At 37.4% G+C, this 13,919-nt stretch overlaps 1 protein-coding gene across 3 annotated transcripts in view; it reads right to left on the reverse strand.

The window, feature by feature from the left end:
- LOC136831487 (CXXC motif containing zinc binding protein) overlaps positions 1-9,164 on the reverse strand; it is a 74,531-nt gene extending 65,367 nt beyond the window's left edge. The window contains exon 1 of one of the 3 annotated variants that reach the window (XM_067091993.1): positions 9,015-9,164. Coding sequence is in view for 1 of the 3 variants with exons in the window: in XM_067091992.1 (XP_066948093.1) it covers positions 8,897-8,965 (69 nt within the window). In the remaining 2 variants the exon portion in view is untranslated. Of the gene's footprint in view, positions 1-8,896 lie in introns of all 3 variants that reach the window. The other 2 variants (XM_067091994.1, XM_067091992.1) reach the window with 2 other exon arrangements.
- Positions 9,165-13,919: the final 4,755 nt, after the last annotated feature.

The raw sequence follows: 13,919 nt of genomic DNA on the forward strand, positions 1-13,919 counted from the left end.
CACTTCTTTCAAATGATTTTCCCTTATATGCCACATTCTCTTCTTTTTATGATAGCGCTCTTGTTAAAAAAGGAAGTCGGCTATTTTTTCATCTTGTTTTCTATATAAGGTTGTGAATCTTTAATTTTTCCCCTAATTTTATGATACTTACACTTACAAAAACCATAGTTATCTTGTGTATTAAACCTCTTCCTATCATGCAAGGGCAGACTTTTATCCCAGCTCTACAGAGTTCAGTGCTCCAGGATACATTTTTTGTTTTTGTTTATTTCCATTTTTGTATATTTCTTAGGAGGATCTGCTTGGCACTTCTTGGCTCAATTTTTTGTTATACTAGCTCTTAATTACATCTTTTATTTCTTTTTCTACTTGTTCTTTGTCTTGATATAGTTTAATTTCATGTAAGTATTAATATGACATTTTTATTATAAAGTTTTATATACACTTACCAAGTAATTACATAGCTATAGTTTCCTCTTGCATGGCAGCTTATAATTAAAAAATTCACGGGTAATGCTTCAAAGCTTAGTACAGGTGCCTGGTCCCATCCACTAACAGGAATACCAGGAACGACTTAGCTGACAACCTCATTCTGTTTATGCCACACAGTGTGTCCATCGGACGGGGGGAGGGAGGGCTCCGATAATGTAATTACTTGGTAAGTATATATAATACTTTATTTTATCATAAAATGTCATTTTTATATAAGTAACTTACCAAGTAATTACATACCTGATTCCTACACTGACAGGGGGTGGGATACATGGACATATTCTACTCCAAAACATTAAGACATGTAAGGAATTCGAAACAGAAAAAGTTGTTAGCACTGAAAACCATGCTTGTTGTTCCTTATTAGTTAAGACAGCCTGCAGTAGAAAACTGCCTCTGGTGAAGTGGGAGCTTTGCAGCGAAGAAGTCCGATGTCTAGCAAAGCATAATTGGAAGTTTTGCAGTGAAGGAGTTAACCAAAGGCCAGCAAAAATTTCAAAAAGTGCCCTTGCCCTGGGCGCAGTACCACAATAAAAAACAGCCAGATAACACTGTCACCAGCACTGAAATAAAGACCATGACCCATCCACTGAGAGTGGTGGGTGCTCCAGGTACATTGTACCCCTCGGGCTCTCACAAAACTCGGCACCTTACTACAAGGTGAAGGGATAGGAGAAAATCCTATGCTTCCTTCCACGATTCCAAGCCAGTTACTAATCATCGCATGGTACTGCAAAAATTTTTAACACTTTAAACTTTTCTGAAGAGGTGAAAGGCGAAAGTCGATTACACTTCCAGTAGGTCTATTGTAGGATGGACGTAAAGGGCGTATATGTATGAAGGCTAATGAGGTAGTAAGTTGTTCTGATGTCTTTAGCTTTCACTTAAAAGTAGGTCCAATGCTACCCTGAAGCTAAGAATGGCCTCAAAGACCAAGTCCATACATGAGGAAGAACAATGCATTCTTAGAGAGTGAAAAAAGGGTCCTTGTCAGAACACTATAGGTTATGAATCGCCACCTGTGCTTCCAATCCTGCTCAAGTAATACCTGAAAACTCCAACAGAAACAGCATTACTGAGTTAGACATATCTTGATACCTGTAAATGGAGGAACATTAGAGATTCTATATCCTCTCCAATAAAAAGGGCAATGAACCCATCAATCAAAATTGTCTCAGAAGAAGAAACTTAAAGTCTGATACACCTGATTTGGAACATTGTTCACTTAGATTGGTAGACTGAGCTAGAAGATGATGTCTGCATCTTTCAAATGTCTCTTGCAGCACCTCTGGAAAAGGCCCCTCTTTCCTGACAAGCACCCGGACAGCCCAAAGCCTGTCTGCATAAGAGTGTACCACCCTTGGTGGTGTCTCTTAAAGTGAGGTTGTTCAATAAGAAACAAATAGTGGAAGGATTCTTGGAGAGTCCACCAATCAACTACAGCAATTTGGGAACCATAAATTATGGTTAAGAACGGGGCTGAGAAAGTTCAGCCCTTCCTTGACCATGTCTAACAATGGAAGAGCTTAGAGGTCCAGGTTGAAATGATCTTGCAGTATGGTGTCTGTTGCCCATACTAGAAGATTCCTTTAAGGTGGCAGACAGTCAAGATCGGCCTGCCCCATAGAAGCACATAACCCAACAGTTCAGGGGATGCAAGGTCCACTCAAGAGTAAGAGTGAGTTTCTAATAGCTCAGTTCATCTGCCAGAAATCTAAGTTGGACTAGGAAAAGAAAAAAAAAAAAAAACTTGATTTATTGTCCGCAGAAAAAACCCTCATCGCTTGGTAGCAAGAGCTAATGTAAAAAAAGTAAAGACTGTGATCTTGTCTTCAGGAATACTGCAGTCTAGGAGTGAGCGAGGGTCGAGAAGAACTGAAGCCTTAAGTGAATGACTCTCAGCTCTCTGGCATACATGTGAAGGTTTGTTCCCCCGGGGACACATCCCAGAAATTTCCCAGTTCCCCGGGCGGGGCACCTCTACTAGAACAAGGAGTGAGACGCAGTCTAAGACTAGTCTCATGATGAGCAACTTCTTCTGAAAGTCTAAATTCAGACAAATACCACCGTAGGTCCGACTGAAAACAGGGTCTTTGGGAAAAAACAACAGAGTCCAGTTATGATTCCTTGTCCTTATTGGTCTTGTGGGACAGGCAGAAGTCCATGGTCAGAAAGGAAGAGAAAAGTAAGCAGAGCGAGGACTCGAAAGAAGTCTTATGTCGTGGATGTCTCAGCCTAACTTCCTGCACTGGAAGACACTGTCTTGTGGGACAGGTCTGAGATATCTTTCGGAGTTTGTATGTGGACGAGCAGCCGCCTCCTCCACTACACATCCATCAAGACGTCTTACCAGTGGCTGTCTGTCGATACCTGGGACTGGACAACAGACTTGACTCAGGGGGCGACTACCCACTTGTAAACCCCCCCTGTAACCTCTCTTGGGCTTCCAGTATGCTTCCTACCTGGTGCTGGGAAGTCTGACAGGGACCTTCGTCTAGGAGAATCAGGGGACAAGTATCCACCTCCTCCACTGCACAACAGTTCACTATTATAAGGTTAAACTTCTGTTAACCCAGGAACAAGACTGGCAATGGCACAGGAAGGAAGTGAGGGAGCCAGGGGCAGGAGCAAGTGGATAAAAAAAAAAAAGGCAGGAGGGTTAACAGTAGGAGAGAGTTAGCGCCAGGATCTCAGTAACTGGCCCCGAGGGCCCGAGAGCGAGCGCCGAGCTCCTGATAGTGGGTATCGAGCGCTCTGCAGCTGGCACCAGCCGAGCTAGTAGCAATACTGGGCGCTTGTAGTTTGAGATAAAATATGTGGAACTCTTCACAATTTGGAACATCTTTTCCTAAAGCTCATCATAACCAAAACATTAAGCACAATCCTCTCCTACTGCATTCCTTCCCTTACACTTTTCAGTTCTCCGCAGAGGAAAGTGTAATAATAAGATGTTCAATTAATTCTTTATGGACAACTGTTATGAAGTTCACAGAGTACCATCATACAAACATACTCCTAACCAACATAATTCAAGATTGCAGATATGTATTCATTACCGTAAACATTGGTTCGATAGAGAACACAATATTTACATTATATTATGCTAATTGGTAAACGAGGTAGCGAATGCAATATTTAAATTTTTTATGCAACTCAGAAAAAGAAAAGTCAACCTTTAAAGACATCGTTCAAAGTGCACTGAGTACATCATAAAGACATATCTCAAATCCTATCAAACATTGAGACTTTCAGATGTGTATCACTACCAAAAAAGTCGGCCTGGTAGCAAACACAATATTTAAGTTATTACGCTATTCAGAAAAGGAAAATTACCCTTTGCCGACAATAGTTGAAGTACACAGAGTATCATCATACAGACATATCTCAAATCCTAACAAACATTGCGATGTAGCAAAATATGAAAAACTTGACTGAGGTCTTAATAACAAAACAATAAAATACTGATCCTGAAAGCTGTAGGCTTGAAGGCTACCCGAAATCAGTGATAATACTTCACTGAAATCTGGTTTCCAACCGGCAAATTTAAGAACAAAACTGCCATCGACACACTGTGTTTACTTGAGCACCAGCAGAAACAGAATGAGGTTGTCAGCTAAGTCATTCCTGGTATTCCCGACAGTGGGTGGGACCTGTCACCTGCACTAAACTTCGAAGCGCTCCCCAAGAATTTTTGGAATTTTAAGCTGCCATGCAAGGGGAAACTATAGCTAAGTAATTACTTGGTAAGTTACTTATATAAAACAGTCTTTTTTTTATCCAATTTATATTTTTCTTTCTTTTACTCTTTCTAGTATTTTGCTTAGGAGTTCATTTCTTCCTTCCTAAATGCTATTCATATACAGTACTGTGGTCTTTCTAGTCATCTTATTTTCCTGAAAGATACTCCAACTTCCCCCTCTTACTGTACTGTACAGTTTACAGCATATTTGGGACTACTAGGATATTTATCCACGTCATTCTCTAATTTTTGGTATTTTCCTATTGTTGCAAAAGTTTATATTTTCTCCAACAAACACTATCAATGGTAAGGATAAACTCTTCTAATGTTTTCCCAATCAATCGCTTAATTTTAAGATTATGCTGAGTTAATAGGTGGTGTTAGTAAGTCTGAGCTTGAACCCAGACTGGGCAAACTTTAAGGGTGGCCAATTTAAGAAAAAACACATCAGTGGAAAGAGGAAGATATGCAAATGCACATTTGTAAGAAAAAATATTATAAAAATTTTTCCCTACCTTCCACAGGAAGTTGAAAGTGACTATTTACAACCCCGTGTGGGGCCTCTTTTACAAGACACTCATAAAAATATGCTAATTTTACCAAGTTATATGTTTTTTCTAATAATATATTTTATTTTATTTTGTAACATTATAATTATAGCTGACACAGTATCATTACAGATAAGAACTAAAATCAGTAACAAATTCTGAGTATATTTGTTTTAAAATATTTACGAGATTTACTGAGATGGGAAGACGCAGTAACTTTTTGAGAGGTATACATGTTTTTTCTAATATTTCTTCGCACTCTTCTTTGCAAAATTACAATTAGAGCTGACATACTATCATACAAGATAAGAACTAAAACCGACAGCGGTCCCTGGGTATATTTATGAGCAAATAAATAAAAGGACGTCATGGGATTGAGAGGGGCAATACATTCCAACACCAAGTCTCAAGGCATAATGATCACCCTCTGTTCTGTGCTGAGCTACTACAGTTGCCATAAGTCATTTATGGACAAGTGAAGTGCTATGAACATCTTTCCCATTAGATTTGTCAAAATCGTATGGAACCTAACATTAATACTCATATGAGTTAGCTCATTCATCACTCAAAACCTGCTATAGATCATCGTATGATGATGCCTATCCATTAAGGGTTAAAAATGTTTCTTTTTGGGTTTTATGATGCCTATCCATTAGGGGTGAAAAATGTTTCTTTTTGGGTTTTAAAGCATTTTTTTTTTAAATTTCAAATCAGAATACTATACCCAAATACAGTATTTTATTAGTTTTTTCACTTTTATTCTTCTATTTCCAGGGGATGCTCTTTCAAAAATAATGTTACTTTTGCTTTTGTTTAAGTTTTGTGGAGTTTCTGGTTGCTTCTGATTATTTTCAAGCTTCCCTCCTAAATGGAATGTGATGGTAGCTGGTCTTCATATGCAAAAAGAAAAAAAAAAAGAAACTTTTCATGCTGAGGTGTTAATTTTTAAATTCTGTTCCTTTCTTCTGTAGTTCCTCCATTATTATTTGTTAGTTTCAGGGCAGCAGCAGATCCTGTGGATTCCTGCCTTATGTCACTTGATATATCAATTTCTCTTTTTATCTTTCCAATGTTTACCTTTGTTTCTTTTCCTTTATCTACATTGGCTACAGAAGTTATTGGCTTCAGATGTTTCTTGTATTTCTTTAAGGCCTCTACTTTCTCTTCTCTTTTACTGGAGAGTCAAAGGCTTTGCTAAAATCAATTGATGTTACTATCAATGGTTTTTTAACCTCATTGTTACTTCGTGAATCCTCCTGAATTTTATTTTCCTAATTGATTTTTCTGATTTGATCTTCAAGTAACTGCCCTTTTATGCTCATGAAGCATTTATAAGACATCAGTTAATGCAACGAGTTGTGGGTTTCCAGATTTGTTTTGATACCATTTATCTTTTGATTTCTCCAAGACTTTTATCTTTTGCCATGGTCTTTTCACAAATTTTACTTTCACTCGTAGTTCTATAAATATCACGTTTTGACTCTTTGTAAGTGGGTGTCATCAAATGATGACTATTTATAGCTTTAGGGCAAATTCTGGGTGTCATCCTCTAACAATCAACGTTTCACGCCATAGTGTTTGAACGAATTTTGCGGGAAAATTCTTCTGATCACTTCCAAGGGCCATAAATGACTCATGGCAACTCTTACGGCAACTATAGTAGCTAGTCATACAGGACAGAGAGAGTTCAGTTTGCCTTGAGATGTAGGGGAATGTTGTCCAAAATTCCCATCCAAGGATGTCTCGTAAATATTTTACAATAAATATACTCAGAATTTGTTACTGATTTTAGTTCTTATCTGTTACAATATTGTGAGAGCTGTAATTATAATTTTACAAAAAATAAACAAAATTACTAGAAAACACATTTAAAACCTAGAAAAATTAGCATATTTTTTACAACTCTCTTGGTAAAGAGGCCCCGCTCTGGGTTGGAAATATTTACTTTCAACTCCCCATGGAAGGTACAGAACTTTTTATTATTTTTTTTTCTTATACCATGTGCATAAGCATATACTCCTCTTTTCATTTTTTTTTTTTTTTATTTGCCATCCTTAAATTTAGCCTGGTCTAGGAGTCTCCTTAATATGTATTTTAGCCCGGACTATGAGGGTTAAATTACCAAGGCCACTGGCATTTTTCTTCTCTTCATTCAGTTTTATCATCAGGTAGGTAACTAGTAATCAGTATATGATTTCCCCATCTTGGATTGATATTATGGCACTTTTGTTGATGTTTCTTTTAAATCCTTTTCAAACTTTTTTTTTTTTAGTTTCTCTGTTCTTGTACTGTCAAACTTTCTTTTATATTTTCTGTATACTATAACTGGTTCCAGTGTGCCTGTATTTTGTGTCTGCATACTGTTAGTCTATTACTTTTCCTCCTTTAACGTACATACAAAGTTTTCATTCGTATTAATTTTCTGTTTCTCAATTCACTGATATTTTCCAATAAATTACTTACTTTGCTTTTAATATGTCAGTGTAACTGCTGTATATTTTCCTGTTAACTAATATGCGGTGAGCCCATGTACAGTATACTTTCCCATGCAGTTTTTATCATAACTTAATGAAACTGTGTGATTACTTATTAGATCTAATCAAAATTTACCATTACTGTTTAATTTTAATAGCATAGTATGCAGGTATTCCCACTGAAGTCTCCTGGTAGTATGGATGCTTCATCTCCAATTCTGTTTGGACCACAATACGAAATTAAGTTCCTTATACTTTCTTCCTTCTTACTTTCTAATGAGAAATTACCAAGATTATTTTCTTCCTTCTTATGTTCTAATGAGAAATTACTAAGATTATTTTGACATCTAGATTCTGGATTTTTCCTTTGACCTGACAGTTTTGTTTTCCATGTCACTTAGATTTGTTTGTTTAATTTTGCAGCATATCATAAGACCTCTCTTTTCATCTTTTTCTGTTTACATTCAGCTAGAATCTATTACGGTTTCTTCATTGAATTTCATTTTCTCAATCTTTGATGGGTTGCTGGTAAGCATACATTATTTTTCTACGTTAGGCTACACTCTTTTCAAATGCTTTAGCTTTGGACAGTCCTCGTATATTTAAGTTTTATCAGTAAAAGTGCCTAAAAATTGCATACACCATTTCTATTACTTCAGCCCATCTTAAAGGAAGATTAAAGATATATTTCAACAGAGATACATTCTATCCTAACATTAGCCTAAGCAACCCCTCTCCCACCCACATATCGTGCATATCAGAGCAACACGTTTGCAACTAGTCTATCCTGCAGGAGGCCTACTTTCAATTTTTATTTTCCCTGTATTTTTTCATTGCTCTATTTTTCCCTGTTGCCTGCCTCTTCCTGCTACTCTTATTCTCTTCAATCTTCAATTTCTAAGTACCATCCTGTTTCTCCTTCCTTTATTTTTGTCTAAAAATGATTTTCCACTTTTTTCTATCAGGTTCCTCGTTTTTTTTTAGGTCAAACTGATAGCTGTTTTTCTTCTTGCTAGGCCACCTGCATCTCTTAACCTTCATGCATTTTTAGCAGATTCCATTTATTGTGCTCTTCTGTAATTACCACCGTTTCAAAATGGATTTATTTTCTGTTGGATCCTACCCAGTCTGGTCATTATTTTTGCCGACTCTCTCCTATCAAGAGTCTTCATTCTCAATATTCTTAATATAATGGATTTTCTTTCTGACTTTGGGATATAGGCTAGCTAGGCTACACAGCCTGAGCCTACAGGATTTGTCCTTTTGTTTTGACTTCCTCCTTTCTTCCATGTATCATTTTGCTGATTCTTTGGTCCATTTCAAAATGTTTTTCTGGAATACTTTTTTCCGCGTATTTCACCTCCTGCTCCGCCCCTTGTCCTAGGCAAGGCTGTTTCAGCTTTCATGTTCTGTATAACTTGTCAAAGTTCTTAACACCAATGCGAAGCTCCTGGTTTTCTTCTTGACGTCCTGCATTGATTAATTGTAACCTTAACTTCTGCCCTGCAGTGCTGACTGTACCAGACAAGTTGTCTACGGTGTCTTATTGTCAATTATACGGTAGGTTTTTTCGGCATTCTAAGGCATCCGCCTTTATACCACCGATTGCATGCGTCATACTATTCCCTACCTATTTTTCTTACCTTCCTTTCCCAACTTCCAAAGCCATCATTGTCCTCTTGTCCATACGTTCTACCCGGTGGACACTCCATTTTTTGGCATATAAAGGGAAAAAGATTTGGTTTTTGAGCGACTACTTACGATTACCACTCCAGACTGGTGTTCTCGAATGGGAACGACGGAGGAGCTAATGTTGGCAACTGGGAATTTGAGGCACTTTCAAGAAGTGATGCTTTGTGACGGCTCTGTACCAGGAAGCTCTGATGATTAACTTTTAATTCTACTGCTAACACTACTACGTACTTGTCTGTGCTTGTATTTTTTTATGCAGCGTTATTTGTGTGTATCATTTATGCTTTCCTACAGATTTAGCTACTTATTTTCTTCCTGTTTTAGTGTCTTCTTTCTTAATTTACAAAAATGGAAACAAGTATTGTTGGGATGGGGCTGATGCCTGTTGTTAGGTAACAGTTCCCGGATACACTCTAGTTCTTTGCTGACAAATCTCTAGTTACTGCAGTGGATCAATGACCTATTCGTGTAGGCGAATCTGACCAAACATTTGCATGATTTCCCTGATTTCTCCTTTACCATTCGGACGTCTTCTGACATTCAATTGGTTTGCAGTAAGCAGAACTGACCTTAACTTCCATGTAAGAGAACACCGAGAAAGGAGAGGCACATTTTCACAGTCATCTCCATCGTAAAACCAAGGGTAGTCTGTTCACAGCTACATACCAAAGCCTGAAGCTTAAGATAATTCCAAGTGATAATAAATACATCATCTGCGCTAGATATATTTGAAACGCAAAAGGCTCTTTCCTCTGCTGCAGATATAGGCTACGGTATGTTGGCAAAAAGGACTCCATAAAAAGATCCAATTCTTTTATAATTTTTTCAGCACAACAGCTCTCATTTGTGACAAAAGTGACACTTTTATTGTACAATTTAAAAAATATGCAAACATTAAGCTCATATATTCAAAGAAAGAAAAAAGCGCAAGGAAACTGACGAAATGTCGGATTACGTAAAACCAAATAGCAAATTCAAGCGAATTCCTAATGTAACTGCTTTGTCAGCCCTACGAATAAAGTGCATTAAAAGACAATTATAAACAACAAGAATGAAGATGGACTTGATTTTGCGTTGTTAGCGAATGGTTCATATCTGGCAGTACAAATGTAGTGTTCGTCATGGCTGATCAGAATTCGTTGCAGAAAGGACATGATTCTATGTAACACGAACTATTACCTGCCAAAGTAAACGTATTGACAATTTATAATCCCATTGCAGAATAATCCACATTAATAAGTTTCAAGTTCGAAATTTTTTTAATGCACAACTATGTAATTTTGCATTGGTGGAAAACAAGCAGCTCCAAAACAATAAGAATAAAAATTGCAGATCTACATACTATATAATCTTATATTCTATGTCAACAATCTCGTCATCAGTAAAGACAAACAACAAAGGTTCCATTACTATCTTGTGGAACACCAGCCAAGATGGGTATGGTCTCAATGATACCACCACCAAAAACACCTCTCTGCTCCGGTCACTTACAATAAAAAAAAAAAAAAAAAAAGCGCGAAGACCCAGCATATAACCTCCATTTTTACAGCAGGTCTACGACCCGTTTGGCAAACTAAGTCGGCGGCAGCAAGGGTCGATCTGAATAGGACTGAACGTGTATCATTTGACATTGTTGTCTTAGATCACATTTGCCATATTTAAAACATGCAACTCATTAATTAACAGTTTCTGTAGCACACTGGTTATAAGGAATTCATTTAACTGACCATGTACATCAATATACAAAACTGCTAACACAATTAAATCATTCAGCTAACCGCAACGTATGTCATTTTGGTGAAATAATAGAATCAGAGGACTGTGTCTTTGTATCTGAAACACACACACACAATCTTAAACATACACATACACACACACACACACACACACACACACAGAGAGAGAGAGAGAGAGAGAGAGAGAGAGAGAGAGAGAGAGAGAGAGAGAGAGAGAGAGAGATTTATTAGCGAGACACATGAACTGCATATAAACATAAGAATCGGTTACTGAACTCTTAAAAAAAAAAAATACTCAGAACGGTTATATGGATAAAAAAATAATCCAGCATCTAAAATTAGCCAGGAATAAGAAAGACAGCGCTCGACTCTCTCTCTCTCTCTCTCTCTCTCTCTCTCTCTCTCTCTCTCTGATGTCCTCCTTATATCAGGTTTCAGACAACATAAAAAATTAAATAAATACTGAGAACATACAGCACCTCTCCATCTGAAGCCATTGCCGGGTAAACCTCTAAAAATGTGCTTTAGTAATCGCAAATGTAAAGTCTCGATCAATCTAAGTATTGAAGTTGTGTGAAAGTATAAACATGCCTTTTTATACTCATTCGTCAGGGACCGCTCATTCACTTAGATAAGTACACGGAAAAAAGTTTATGTACATTTCTTCACTGATGGCTTTTAAAAGTGTTCTACATCACTGTATTCATGAGAACTTCGTCCACTAATCTACTGAAGCTCCTTGCATAGCATTCTTATTGTGCTTGGTTCCGTTCAACATTTCTGCTCACGATGCACGCTTTATTGTGCCTCCTCCAACCCAACGACCATCACGCACAAGCATTTGGCTGATAATGTAGCGTCGTGATTTGTGCCCATTATCCGAATGTCCAAGAGAAATTATTACTTTAATAAACGTCTTCATCAAAATTATATGCATCTAAATATGCACGTACGAATGATAAACGTAAGGAGACAAGCTGATAAATGTAATTTATAACTGTCAATACCGATATCATCCTCGTCATCAATTTAATTCTTTGAAGTTACATTTATGAAGGAAGCTTTGCGATAGGATAGAAAACTAATGAATTGCACGAGTCCCATCAGCTGACAAGCAGTTTCCTCTAATTGTCGGTTTTTTCTTCCCTTCGTTGTGCCTGCGCTCCATTACTTGAGCATCTATGAACGTATTACATGCGCAAAGATATAACGCAGTTTTTGGCCACCCATGTCACTTCTTTCAGTGCCAAGTGTCGCCACCAAATCCAATAAGTTGTAATATTACACCTTCGCTAATCCCCCGAGTGTTTTGCAGGAGGGGCCCTCCATCCCTGGCTTGCTTTTTACGCGTTCCCACCAGACGCTCCCACTGCTCTCTCTCTCTCTCTCTCTCTCTCTCTCTCTCTCCCCAATCCCTCCCGACATCATTAGGGTACAACTGCTTAAAAGAAGACCTATTTTTGTTTTAGAAAATGAATGGAAGGCTAGACATTAATTCCTCCTCTCTCTTTGTATTACAAACACGCACAAACACATATATATTGTGTGTGTGCAATGAATCATAATTGTAAAAAGTAAAAATGAGTTAAAGAAAATGCTGTTAATTTATACCAATAGATATACGGTTATATTGAATTAAACTTTATAAATAAGTGAAAGTACAAAATCAATCCAAATATACAATCCTAACACTTTTCATGAGTCATATATATATATATATATATATATATATATATATATATATATATATATATATATATAGAGAGAGAGAGAGAGAGAGAGAGAGAGAGAGCATGTGTCTAAGGGTTGAATATTACGGCTTATGTACACAATATGTAAGTGGATGTGCACAGAACTGTGTAAACCCTTTAAAGCAAAGTGTAAAACAACGCAACATCGTACACGTACTGCAGCCTACTGCTAATATCTAATGAACTGAATAAGCCAACCCCTACGTGAGGTCATTCACGTAGACAGACAAGTGAAGTACCGTCCTACGGCGTCCTTGCTGAAACAAACAAATCCTGATTAAAAACAGAAGAGAAACCTTACACTGCGTTAGCAGTGGTGGATAGGAGACATTACCAAAAAATCATTACATCAGAGTTATGGGAAGAAGAACCCCCTCGACTCGTGGGGTCTGAAAAAGTCATTAGGTAGCCCCGAGCAGCTACAAAAACACTTTTGGGTACTTACAACACTTGGGGTTATTTGTACGAAAATAAAGGCCCACATGTCGCCTGCCGCTCCCTTCGTCATTACTTTCCGAGTGAAAAGTGACTCTCTGGGGAAACTCCTGTCATCAACGAACCCACCAGTGTTTCTCTGTCGCAGTTCCACCACAAGATCGTTTGCTTGGCGAGTGTTGCCTGTGTTTGGGAATTTCCTCTCTCGGGACAGTATATGTTGATGCATATTGTATCATTTTAATCCAGTCACTCCTACCCCAGTGACACACACACACAATATATATATATATATATATATATATATATATATATATATATATATATATATATATATATATATATATATATATACATATATATATATATATGCATGTGTTTGTGTCAGTGAGCTTACAGAATGTCACATATGCACATTCATTTCTACAAGTGCCTACTCTCTGTCATCATAAGGCACTATAGTTCTACTTCCCATTTAAAAGAAAGTTCTCAATATTTAATTCACAATTCTAACAGATGTCTATGTCGGCCTCTTAATATAATTCTAATTCAGTTCCATGACAGGATGAGTGTTAGCATTCATTTCAGACATGGTTGCAACTGTACACTCACAGTCTATTGTTTCCCAGTTGGCCTCAATCGGCACTATGGTACACTTTGTTGTGGGCAGATCCTTACTAGAAAAATCAGTAGGACCTCTTATTAGGCAGTGAAAAAAGACCGACATGATTCCCGAGCCGTCCTGTCACGTTTATGAGTGACACCTGAGCCTATATCAAGTCCTTGTATTTGGTACCGAAGTCCTCAGATATAACAAAATATGTCTCGAGCTGCATGTTTGCGTGATGCATACTTTATGAACCATGACAGATCTAGTATGCTCAGTTGCTTCTCTCTCATCATGACTTTATAGCACACAAAGAAATGAAAACAAATCTGTCAAAATCACTACATAATTCTCGTTAAACTGTCAATGCTGAATATTCCTCATCAAAATTACACAGAGAAATGTGCAAGGAAAAAATAACAACTCCAAAAATAAACCAACCAAA

The sequence above is a fragment of the Macrobrachium rosenbergii genome, chromosome 48 (genome assembly GCF_040412425.1).
Source record: "Macrobrachium rosenbergii isolate ZJJX-2024 chromosome 48, ASM4041242v1, whole genome shotgun sequence".
Lineage (NCBI taxonomy): Eukaryota > Metazoa > Arthropoda > Malacostraca > Decapoda > Palaemonidae > Macrobrachium > Macrobrachium rosenbergii.